Source organism: Malus domestica, chromosome 05, assembly GCF_042453785.1.
Source record: "Malus domestica chromosome 05, GDT2T_hap1".
Classification (NCBI taxonomy): domain Eukaryota; kingdom Viridiplantae; phylum Streptophyta; class Magnoliopsida; order Rosales; family Rosaceae; genus Malus; species Malus domestica.
In genome coordinates, this window is record NC_091665.1 from 7,281,583 (window position 1) to 7,294,132 (window position 12,550).

Here is a 12,550-nt window from a genome sequence, read left to right on the forward strand (position 1 = left end):
TCATTACTGAATAGTCTTGAAGTGATGACATTGTGAATGTATAAATGTATAATCATGTGATTACTCAATAATCTCGAAGTAATAATAAGTTGAGAGTATAACTGTATAATCATGTCATTACTGAGTAGTCTTGAAATAATGACAAGTTGAGTGTGTAACTGTATAACCATGTCATTACTGAGTAGTCTCTAAGTCATCACAAGCTGAGAGTATAATTGTATAATCATGTTAGAAGTAATGACAAGTTGAACTGTATAATCATGTTATTACTGAGTAGTCTCGAAGTAATATGGAGAGTGCTACTTAGTGGGAAGAAGATGTGGAGTTGGAAGTATCTTCTGCTTGTTGTAATTGAGCAACTCAAGGAAATGAATGCCGGTGTACCTACAGATTACAGACACGCAGTTGATTCGGATAATTCTTAGATGTAATCAAGGCATGGGTTTAATCTTTCATTTTTGGTTGAATTAATTCACCCACACAAGTAATCTAGTGTGTAGAAAATGTAACTAGTAAGTTCTTTAGCCCAAATATTATTTAGAATTTTGAGGTAATAAAGGTCCTTTTTCTTTGTATCCATGGGGCAGAGTGGGGGAAGCACACTGATGTAGCTAACTTGGCTATAAACGATATGAAGATTTTCCTTTCGTTTCTCTCCAAATTTTTTTTAACAAGATGTTTTACATTCCTTTGAATGACTAGGAAGTGCCAACCAAAATCATGCTATGGCAATTGTGTGTGAGTGACTAGTGGTATACATTTTATACAGCCAAAGCTACCAAAACGAGCTCGGATTTTTAACATCAATTGAGACTGGGATTACTTGTCATCATAAGCAGAGAAATCGGGTTCAGTGGGCTTCTGCAGCTTCAACATCTGCTCCCTTCCACTGCGGATCCTATGACCACGAAGAGCATTTGCTGCAAACCGGGATGCATAGATGGCAGAACGAAGCATGCTTGTACCAGAACCGCCTTTAAAATCACCACCACCACCACCATCATCATCATCTCCTTCACCGTAGTCAAAGCCTTCTTCCTCTTCTCTACGCTGTTTTTCAGCCAATTTTCTCCTGTAGTGGCGCCATGCGGCTTGGATAAAGCACGCTGCCCAAGTCCTCCACTGCTGGGAGTAGAAACGGAAGGTGTACTGAACCTGTCTGCTGTGCAGGTGCCGAAACTGACTGGCAACAAATTTCAACTCCTCTGCTTCTAAAGCAAAAGCCTCAACCTCAGTTAAAGCCTTCACAGTTCGAGTTGACGATGGCAAGTTAGAACCAGCTTTAGGATCCAGTGCCCATGTTAGGAGCTCTTCTCCGCAAAAGTCCCCTTCTTTCAGTACACCGCTGTTGAAAAATCCACTTCTACCGCCATCTGTAGTTACACTTTCTAGGCGACCACGTATGATGAACAGCATCTCAATAACCGGATCCCCTTCCCGGACAATGTAGGTATTATCCGTGCATAAACTTGGTTTCAGACGCTCACAAATGGCGTCAAGTAACCGCTCATCCATATTGGCGAAAAGAGGCACCTGCATAAGTCACTCATGACCATGTGAAATTAATCCGTCTTCAAAATACATAGAGCGAATATAAGAAGACGATAATATATTCCTTGTAAACATACATCGGCAATAACATAGCGACATTCACGATTAAGAACGATCAATAACAAAGGTGAAACTGGATGCTTACCCTTCTAACCAAATTCAAGCAGAGATGGCGTTTAATGTCCCTTCTTAGATCTTTTGGAAGACTCTGGACAATGTTCTCCTCATCCACACCGCGAGTCTCCAACCACTTGTATTGATCATAGCGCCGAACCCTTTCCCTAAGTTCTTGTGGAAGCCAGCGGTGGTGCATCCACTGCTCAGAGTCACGCTTTTTAATCCGCATCTCCTCAAGACGAATTGTTAGAGACTGAAGGTACGTCTGTCGATATTTCATTAAACATCAAATTAGCCCTCAGCTCAAAGAATATAAAGCCATTAACTAACTAAATGCAGGTTGCTAACTCTCAACATATCAGTTATTTGTGGCGTAAAATTTGGATCACGTATACATATCCATAAAGCATTCACAGGATTCATTTGCATCTCACCTGGATATTTCCAATCAGAAGGGCAAAGAGGATGAGCCCGAAAATGCCTATCCCAATGGAAAATAGAACCTCTAGAGGGTACGTGCTAGTTTCGAGCCCCTGGCCAAGTGTACTGCAGAAAGTGAAAGAACAATGTACTGAAAATTAGTAAGACTTTCAGAACCCAAATCAGAACATTAGCGTACTTAATACAGAATTTTCACTGAATTTTGAACAAGACAATCATTGATGAGCGAGTTACACTTACACACCTTAAATTTTTCAGTCCCCACCACAAGCAGAACAATAATTTGGACATAAATTCGGCTGATGCAATGACATCTGAAGATATAGCCTCTGCGAAGATTCCAAAATTAAATGGCGGATTTTCCCCTTCTGCAGTGCAGCTCTTCTTAAGAAGATCCACTCTGATTTTTTGCCATTCTTTGAATCCGGGGGCATTCGCATCAATGCCACAGTACAAGTATTCTATCCTACATTTTCCACTATTTCTACAAGCTCCCCGCCAGCATCCATCATAGCGCTCCACAGCTAATAAGTACCATGCAGCCCCGGTGACCTGTAAATTTATCCAAGAGTGGCCAAATCAATTCAATAGAATGGTAATACTTCCTATAAGGTACTTCAGCTAGTGGTAGTATTCAGAAACTATGAAGGAGGCAGGAGAAGATAAAACACTTACTTGAGCGGCAAGCATAAACCAAAGCAAATAGTAGGCAGCCCCGGCCCAAGCACTTTCGGCAAAAGCACCTGCACTCCTTTTCAGGTCTGAGTTTAAAGCTAATAAGCGGATAAATCTCGGTAGTAACTGGAGCCAGACAATAAACAGCAATGCCTGTTTCGTAGCCAAAACCTCTGACTCTCTTCCATGCAAGAATCTCCAAACCACAATCTGTAGTCATGAGCAAACAAGATAAATCCAAGAACCATCGTTTCTATATTCCAAATTTGATTGCTATGAATATTAGAGTAAAGAATTTATCGCCTTGCAGCGGTGTCAATGGTAGAAATTGGGTATGTTGCATGCAGACCTGGGGTAAGGGGAGCACAGAAGCCAAGTCAACTAAGAAATAACGGTGTAGATATCGCTTTGCTATCTGCGGAGGATCTATCACAAGTTCGCCTCTTCCGAAAACCCGAGATGATGGAGCAATATAAGCTGTACGAAACTGTAAAGCCATGCGAATAAGGTAGAAAGCATCTACTAATGACCGTATAGTTATAGTTGTCGTTCCTAATCTTCGATCGATAGAGAGGCAATCCTCATCATTGTCGAAGATTGGAAGATAGAAGAACAAAGGGTCAATGGATATTGCAAAGATGCAAGTTATGACGAAAAGCCTGTTCCATAGCAGGAGGGATTTGTCTTGGGGGTCAAATATCTTTTTATCAGACACTTTAAGATCTTCCGGGAACACTGCGCGGGTGACGCCAGTTCTTAATGATCTACCAAATGTCTTTAGTCCATCTGTTCCCTGTTGAATTCCATACCTGAATGATTGTGACGGTGCTCTCTTTGGTTTTCCACCAGTAAAGGGGAATGACTCGATACTAAATCCACATTTATTCATTTTACCGGTATCAGAACTCATGGAATACGTAGAACCCAAGTCATCCAACCTACAAATAACAATTCATAACCATAAAATTCTGCGGAAAACTCCATAAATATGTTTTTGCATCGTCAAAGTTTTACCAGCAACTCAGTTTGACTCGTCAAAGAAGACATACAAGTTCAAGGCTTCAATGAACTTGAATTAGAATTCATTTGGCTTATTGAAAAGTACATATGCTAAGAGAAATCCAGCACAAAAAAAATGAGAAATCCTTAAGAATCTAAACAACACATATTTTTCATGTTCTCAGGCGTTAACCATAACGACCCAGCGCAGCCAAATGAAGCTAAACAAGAGTAATTGAAAGAAAACACAATCGATCAATGTAGGAAGAATCCGCTGGAAAAGAAAATACATTCTGAGGCCTTCGGTTACAAACCACTAGAAAGACGCAGATAAGATCCATATGTCAACGACAGTTATAGCCTCCGGAAGAAGGAAAAGGAAAAGGAAAACAGAAAGCAGAAGAGCAAAGAATAATGTACAATGCATACCGTACAAATTTCTCCTTTTGGCCACCAATATACTGTGATTTGCGAGTGCAATCGAACATTTTGTATCAGCGGTTACATAGATGCAAGACGAGAATGTGAGAATTCACAGCAAGCCCCAAATCAAGTCACTGATGAGTGGCAAAGAAATGCAGAAAATTCAATCAGTACAACAATATACTCAATAAAAACAATCAGGTACGACGCTGCCATGGTATACATTGGAGAAAAAACTTTAAAAACTGCACTCAAGCTTAGGAGTTTCGAGCGTAGAGATGATCATTGTTCATCAAAACAGAGGAAAAAAATCGAAAGAATACAATGCTGTTATTCATCTATGATCTTAACATAACATCATGGTAGATCATTTGCATGTTTAATGCAATTATCGGTTCTTATACTTTCTTTTTGGGAGGATAGTAACGTTACGATCCGAGTATTTGGCATTGTTAAGGATTGCATGGTGATCTATATCATCTAAACATATATTAATTAAAAATGTAAAAATATTCGCCCCTACCAGAAAAAAATTTAACTTTCTTCCCTATAATTTAACGTTTGAAATCAGAATTAAGAAGGAAAGACGGAGCAGGAGTAACAAAAGGATGAACTTACATGGATCATGTCCAGCTTTTGATTCTGTAATCTCTAAATCTCCAATAATATTATTAATAAATAATAATAATGAATGTTTTGGAAGATGTTGGAAACATTAGGGTTTGAGGAGGAGAAAGAAGGTGGGTGATTTAGAGAGAGAAAGACGGATGATAAGAGATAGAGAAGGCTGGTATTGAGGAGGGTGGGGGAGAGCTAGACCGTTAGAACGGTTATGTAAACAAGTTACAATCTAAAACATGGAGCATGGTTACCATTTGGTTTTTAATTTTTACTTTCTATCAAAACTAAAAATAGCCAATTTAAGTTTTCAATTTTTTCTTAAAATGAATTGTAATCTTGAATTTTGATTTAGAATAGACCTTGTGTTTCTCCACCTTTTGCGAAGAATGTATCTTCATCGTATGAACTTCATATTCGAAACCGTTCAATTTCTCAGTCTTTATTTGAAGACCATCTCTATGAAAAATTAATCAAATCGGAGATCGTTTAGTAATCAAGTGTATCTACTTAATGGACGATTCATCATGAATATGTTACTTGGTGCTCACATTGTCGATTTGTTTCATACATTTGGAGGACTAGAAGATCTCTTATTCGAATGATTTTTGTAAAGATGATCGTCAAATGAATATTAACAAGTTCAACGGTTCTGATTATGAAATTTAGTTACAGTGAATACATGTTATTCACAAAAGGTGAGATATTTGCATTCTCACATGGGGGAATTCAAAACCTCGAGAGTTGGAGAAAATTTTTTGAGCGGCCAATATTTAAGCGAGTACTCCATGTGCGAAACATAAGTGGAGGGACACGAAAAAATAGGTCAATTTCTGCACTTGTATTATGACATGTGGAGTATTGCTTGAGTACCCAATACTTGGAAAAGTCTCTCCCAAAGTTGGACACAACTACCAACTATTGGTGATCTGGTCCAAGCTTGGGGACCCTAGGACCGGCCTCAAAACTCACTTGAAGAGACTCGGTCAAGTAGATACTCAACTATCAAACGCATAACCCAAAGGTGTATCAGTATAACTCATCATGGACCAATCTATAATCAATAATGTTTGATTTCTCCTTTCAGAAACATCATTCAATTGTGGCTTGCAGGAGGTTTCCATTGTAACAATATCCTAGTCTTTCAAGTAAGCTATGAGCACTTAAGTATTCACCTCCACAATCTGATTTGAGGGTCTCTCTACTTTTTTCAATATGCAGTTTCACGTAGGTTTTAAGTTCTTTAAACTTTTCAAGGGCTTCTGAATTGTGTTTCATAAGATACACAAATTCATACCTTGACATGTTGTCAGTACAGGTGATGAAGTAGCTATAGCCATCGAACTACACACGTCACTATGTATTAACTCGCAAATCTCATTAGCTCGTTGGTTAACTCCATCAAAAGGAGCACGAGCCATCTTAATGATGAGATGGCATTATGCGCTCAAGCGGGCTATACTTATGCCCTCAAGTTTGAAACTACTTTGTTTTTTTTGTTTTAAATTGCTTTTGCTGTGTTTTAAGAATAATCAATTGCAAAGTAAAATAGATAAGCATTTAATAAATTGTATTTGTTAGGGGGTTACGGGAGTTAGCATAGTTAAGGGTCCTTAAGGACAATTCATTATTGTTTTAGCTGTTATGTTGTTATTAGCATTTATCAGGATATAATTGTTTTTCCGTTTCATTGTAACACTAGGAAGGTATCTCATAGTCTGTGTATAAATATAGAGTGTAATACCTCAAATGATATAATTTTGAATATACAGTTTCTACATGGTATCAAGAGCCTGAAGTTTTTTTTTTAAATGGCTTCAGGTAGTGCGTCTTCTTCAGCCTTCTCCCCTATCTCTATTCCTAATATCTCTCATCTTGTCTCTGTCAAACTTTCTGATACCAATTATCTTGTGTGGGAAAGCCAAGTCAAACCTTTCTTGCTAGGCCAGAATCTTTGGCGCTTTGTTGATGGATCTTATCCCTGTCCTCCCTCTACTTTGTCCCCTTCTTCAAGTGATGACAAAACTACTCCTTCTCCATCACCCAATCCTGAATACACATCTTGGTTCCAAACCGATCAAAGCCTTATTAGTATTCTTCGTGCCACACTATCTGAAACGGTTCTTCCTCAAGTCATTGGGTTCTCCACCTCGAAAGATATATGGGATTGTCTCCAGCAAAATTTCTCGCAGCAATCACTAGCCAATGCTGCCCAACTAAAATTTCATCTCTTCTCTCTCACCAAAGGCTCCAAAACTATTTCTGACTACCTTGCTCAGGCCAAAAGTTTGGCTGATGAACTCACTGCTATCCAAGAGCCTGTGTCCAATTCTGACTTGGTTACTTATGTACTCCGTGGTCTGGGCCCTGATTACCAGATGCTTGTGACGGCTCTTCTGAATTTTCCATCACTTCCACCTTTTTGGACCTCCGCACCAAACTGCTTGCTTTTGAGGGGCAACAAGCTTTTGCCGCCCAACTCACTCCTACAAATTCCCATGCTGTCATGCTAGCAACACGTCCACCACGTGGCCCGCGCCATTTCCGTGCTCGTGATCCCTCTGCCCAAAGGCCACCCATCCGTCCCTTTAATGGGCCTGCACAAAACTTCTACCGTCCACAGCGACCTGCCTTCAATGCTCCAGGACTTCTGGGTCCTCCACCACCTCGTCCGTCGGTCCAATGTTGGCATTGCCATCAATTTGGACATGTTCAAGCCAAGTGCCCTCACTCTCGTCCCTTTGCTGGCATGCATGTTACTTCCTCTTCCGATCCTAACTGGTATTGGGACTCCGGTGCTACCAATCACATGACACATGATGCTAAGTTGTTTCCCCCCGGTGCCTCCTATACACCAACTGACAATGTTGTTATTGGTAATGGTGACACCCTCCCCATCACTCAGTCTGGTAATGTTTTGTTTTCTTCTGGCACTTATGTTTTTCGTCTCTCTGATGTTCTTCGTGTTCCCTCTCTTCATAAAAATCTTTTATCAGTGGCTCAGTTCACAAATGATATGCATGTAAGTATTACTTTCTTTCCTTGGGGTTATCACATTCGTGACTTACAAACTGGTGTTCTTCTATTTCAGGGCCTATGTAAAGATGGTCTTTATCCCATCTTTCCTACACTCTTGACTGGGCCCACGACCGCTTTCTCTTCTGTTGCCGTGTCTTCGTCTCTTTGGCATCGTCGTCTTGGTCATCCTTCCAACAGAGTGCTTGATTCACTAGTTTCTAAGTCATTGTTAGGTTCTCCTTCTTGTTTATTGCATTCAAATTGTAGCCATTGTGCCTTATCTAAATCAATAAAACTTTCCTTTTCACCTCATGAACATCGTTCCCTTGCACCATTTGATTTAATACATTCTGATGTGTGGATGTCTCCTGTTCTTTCCGTCTCTGGTTATCGATATTATGTCTTGTTTACTGATGATTCCACTCGCTATTCGTGGATTTTTCCCATGCGTTTGAAGTCCGAAGTCTTCGATCATTTTTCTGCTTTTGTTATTTATGTCCAAAATCAATTCTCTTTGTCTATTAAACAGTTCCAGAGTGATGGTGGTAAGGAATATGACAACTTGCAGTTTAAACATTTTTGTGCTACTAATGGAATTCTGCATCGTTTTTCTTGTCCTCATACACCTCAGCAAAATGGATTGGCTGAGCGTAAACATCGCCATATTGCTGATATGGGTCGTACTCTTTTACATACTGCTCACATGCCTCACACCTTATGGGCTGAATCTTTTTGTACGGCAGTTTATTTAATTAATCGACTTCCTACACCTGTTCTTCATGGAATCTCACCTTATCAATCCTTATTTGGTCATTCCCCAGATTATAAAATGTTTCGCATTTTTGGGTGCTTGTGTTATCCCTATCTTGGAGATTATGTGTCTAACAAATTACAACCTCGTTCTCTCCAGTGTGTTTTTGTTGGTTACAGTGATAAACATCGTGGGTATCGGTGCTTCCATCCCCCTACTGGACGCCTTTATATTTCACGGCATGTCAAATTTCATGAAGATCAGTTTTATTATGCTGCTGCCCCTTTATCTGTTTCCTCTCCACCGCTTGCCGTCGTTTCCGTAGGCTTGTTGCCTAATCAAGCCTCTCCGCCATTTGTCCCACCACATGTCTCTCGGCCCGTGCCACAACAGCAAGCACCGCCAGCACCTGAAACAAGCACCGACAGCACCATGCCACTGCAGCAAGCCCCGACAGCACACGTGCCACTCGATGCCTCCAGCTGTCCTCCTACTGAACCATTTGCAGCAGACCCGCCTGCAGTCAACCTGCCCGCATCTACAGCTATCCCGTCTGTCCCACCTCTCCCTGATCCCATTCTGTCGCCCGCACAGCCTCTCTCTACCTCTCAAATTTCTGTACTGCCATCCAATACCGCAGACTACTCTACAGACCATGGTTCTTCCGCTGTTGCTTCACCACCTCGCAGTCCCGTTGTCACTCGTTCGAAAACTGGCATTTTTAAGCCCAATCCTAAATATCAGGCCAACTTCACTACTCGGTATCCTGTTCCTCATGCTTTTGCTGCCTTAGTGAACATGAATGTTGAACCTACTTGCTACACACAAGTATTTCGCTCTCCGGAATGGAAACAGGCCATGCTTGAAGAATATAATGCACTTATTCATCAGGGTACCTGGTCCTTGGTCCCTCCCCATCAATCAATCAATACGGTTGGTTGCAAATGGGTTTTCAAAATTAAGCGGCGATCTGATGGCACACTTGAACGGTACAAGGCACGTCTCGTTGCCAAAGGGTTCCATCAACAGTCTGGCGTTGATTATTTTGATACTTTCAGCCCTGTCGTCAAGCCTACAACGATTCGCACCGTTCTTTGTCTGGCTGTTTCTTTTCAATGGTCCATTCGACAGCTTGATGTCAAAAATGCCTTCTTGCACGGCTCTCTTTCTGAAGAAGTTTACATGCGACAACCCCCGGGATTTGTTGATCCAGATCGTCCTCATCATGTGTGCAAACTTCATAAGGCTATCTACGGTCTCAAGCAGGCTCCACGGGCATGGTTTCAACGTTTTAGTTCTTTCCTTGTACAGTTTGGCTTTTGTCAAAGTCGGGCTGACACCTCCATGTTTGTTTATCAAGACAATTCTCGTGTTTTGATTTTATTATTGTATGTGGATGATATTATTCTCACCGGTAGTGATTCTTCTCATATTCAGACATTTATTAGCACCTTGGGAGCGGAATTTGACATCAAAGATTTGAGGCGTTTGCATTATTTTCTTGGGGTGGAGGTTCATTATCACACGGATTCAGTTCATCTTACTCAAAACAAATATACAGTTGATCTTCTCAAACGCATCAATCTCTTGGACTGTAAACCTGTTTCCACACCCATGGCTTCGAAAGGTACACTTTCTCGTACTGATGGTACTAAACTTGCCGATCCTGCACTTTATCACCACATTGTTGGTGCCCTCCAATACCTTACCATGACCCGCCCTGACATCTCATATGCGGTTCAACATGTTGCTCAGTTTATGGGATCTCCCAGTGATGTTCATTTTGAATCTGTTAAGAGGATATTACGTTACCTTAAAGGCACTCTTGGTTTTGGTCTTCCTATTCGTAGTTCTCCTGACTGTTCTTTCCTAATTGCCTATTCCGATGCGGATTGGGCAGGATGCCCTGATACACGGCGGTCCACATCCGGTTACTGTATATTTTTGGGACCCAATCTCATCTCATGGAGTGCCAAGAAACAGCCAACGGTTTCTCGTTCCAGTGCCGAAGCCGAATATCGAGCCCTTGCCTATGCATGCGCTGATATTATATGGATTCAAAATATTTTAACTGAACTTTGTTGTCCGCTCACTCGTCCCGTGTTACTTAATTGTGACAACTTGTCTACCACGTACTTAGCTGCTAATCCCGTGTTTCATGCTCGCACCAAACACATTGGGATTGATTATCATTTTGTCCGTGAACGAGTCGCTTCTGGCAGTCACAAGGTTCAATTTATCCCGTCCACGTTTCAGCTTGCCGATGTCTTCACCAAAGGATTACCAGTTGACCGGTTTACACGTCTTATTTCCAAACTTGTCACCTCTCCGGAGTCAAGTTTGCGGGGGAATGTTAGGGGGTTACGGTGTTAGGGGGTTACGGGAGTTAGCATAGTTAAGGGTCCTTAAGGACAATTCATTATTGTTTTAGCTGTTATGTTGTTATTAGCATTTATCAGGTTATAATTGTTTTTCCGTTTCATTGTAACACTAGGAAGGTATCTCATAGTCTGTGTATAAATATAGAGTGTAATACCTCAAATGATATAATTTTGAATATACAGTTTCTACAGTATTTTTGAAAGTGGTGTGAGTATGAATTCGTAAACATTAATGTAAGTGATATAATTGTATATAATAAAAAAATGGACATAGTAGTAGCGGTGGTGGCTATGAGAGCAATGGCGGGGACAGTGGTGGTGGCGATAGTAGCATCAATCATAGGGGAGGGGGTATGGTGGTGGTGCCAACAATGGGGAGTGGTGGTTGGGGTGCAGATGAAACAATGGTTCTATGGGCGATAGTAACGACAATGGTGGTGATTGTGGTTGTTGTGGCTGTAACGACCCGTCCCGAACTTTATGAAACGTTGAGCGTAATTTTGTAATTTCACTTTGGTTGGGGTACTTGGTTTTAAATGTTTGCTTTTTGGTCTTATTTGGTGTCCCATGTGGGGCCACCCATACATTTTGGTTCCCCGGTCCGCTTTCCCTCTCTTATCTCTCTCTTCCGTGAGACTTTCACCCTCACACTCTCTCAGCTCTATCTCTTTGTCTTTCTCTCCCTCTCTCCGAGTAGCACACACCCACCCACACACTGAGACCACCATCAATTCACCATTCCAGTGAGCTGCACCACCGTCTAACTCTCCGCGTCACGAACTCAGGCTAAGACCATGGAGTCCCGACACCTCGACAGTGGCAACGCCACTGTTCATTGTCTTTTCAGTTGAGTTCATGGCGCACCTTCAAATTTCAAGCAAGGTAAGCCCCGAAAACGATGTAGGTCATCTTAGATCACCTCTTCATGTTGTTTCTGGCCTTATTATAACGTTTGACACAAAGAAACAATTCAAGGATACTTCCTGAAATTTTGGCAAGAACCCGCACCTTGCAAGCCGTTTTCCGACCACAACTGGCCATGTGAGAGGTGTTGATGCACAAAACCGGAAGGGTCTTGGAACAACGTAAATCCGATCGTGAATCTGCAAGAAAGTAAATAACACAAGATGTATCGTGGTTCACCCCAATGTTTGGGCTACGTCCACACTGATTATTGTATTTCTCTGAGAGGATTGAGGATAAGAGGGTGAGAGCTTCTGAGGGTGAGAGAGCTTTTCCCATGGCCTAAGAATTGGCCTCCCCAAATGAGGAGGGTGATGAGTCTTTTTATAGAATAAGGGCTCATCACTTATTACATATTTACCCCTTCATTTATTACATAATTACATTTGAGTCATCCGAGTATTTATACGAAATCTAAATACGGAGGCCCTAAGTATGGTACAAACAGTAGTCCCCCAAGTCTTCAGTCAAGAGAGTCTTTTGGTTGAAGACTTGAAATTCAGTCCATGTATGGGCCGAAGTAACTAGATGTCGTTTAGGACTGATACTCGATATGAGGCGGTGCTCAATCTGAAATGATGCTCAACTAGAAGTAGCACATGTTGCGAGGCTG

The 12,550-nt window shown here is 41.3% G+C and overlaps 1 protein-coding gene across 1 annotated transcript; it reads right to left on the bottom strand.

The window, feature by feature from the left end:
* Nucleotides 1-623: 623 nt before the first annotated feature.
* LOC103443879 (putative cyclic nucleotide-gated ion channel 8) lies at nt 624-4,961 on the bottom strand. Its single transcript, XM_008382774.4, has 8 exons — nt 4,825-4,961; nt 4,213-4,340; nt 3,134-3,722; nt 2,785-2,994; nt 2,354-2,661; nt 2,103-2,214; nt 1,697-1,933; nt 624-1,533 (listed from the first exon to the last, which is right to left on the bottom strand). Exons 2-8 carry the CDS (start codon nt 4,269-4,271, stop codon nt 820-822), a joined length of 2,229 nt encoding a protein of 742 aa, XP_008380996.1. The 5' UTR covers nt 4,272-4,340; nt 4,825-4,961; the 3' UTR covers nt 624-819.
* Between the last annotated feature and the right edge of the window lie 7,589 nt (nt 4,962-12,550).

Coding starts and splice junctions, on each gene's coding strand:
- LOC103443879 (XM_008382774.4), bottom strand. CDS start 4,271: ATGTTCGATTGCACTCGCAAATCACAGTATATTGGTGGCCAAAAGGAG. Junction 3,723..4,212: donor CAAAAGGAGAAATTTGTACG/GTATGCATTGTA, acceptor TGTTATTTGTAG/GTTGGATGACTTGGGTTCTA. Junction 2,662..2,784: donor GGTTTATGCTTGCCGCTCAA/GTAAGTGTTTTA, acceptor ATAAATTTACAG/GTCACCGGGGCTGCATGGTA.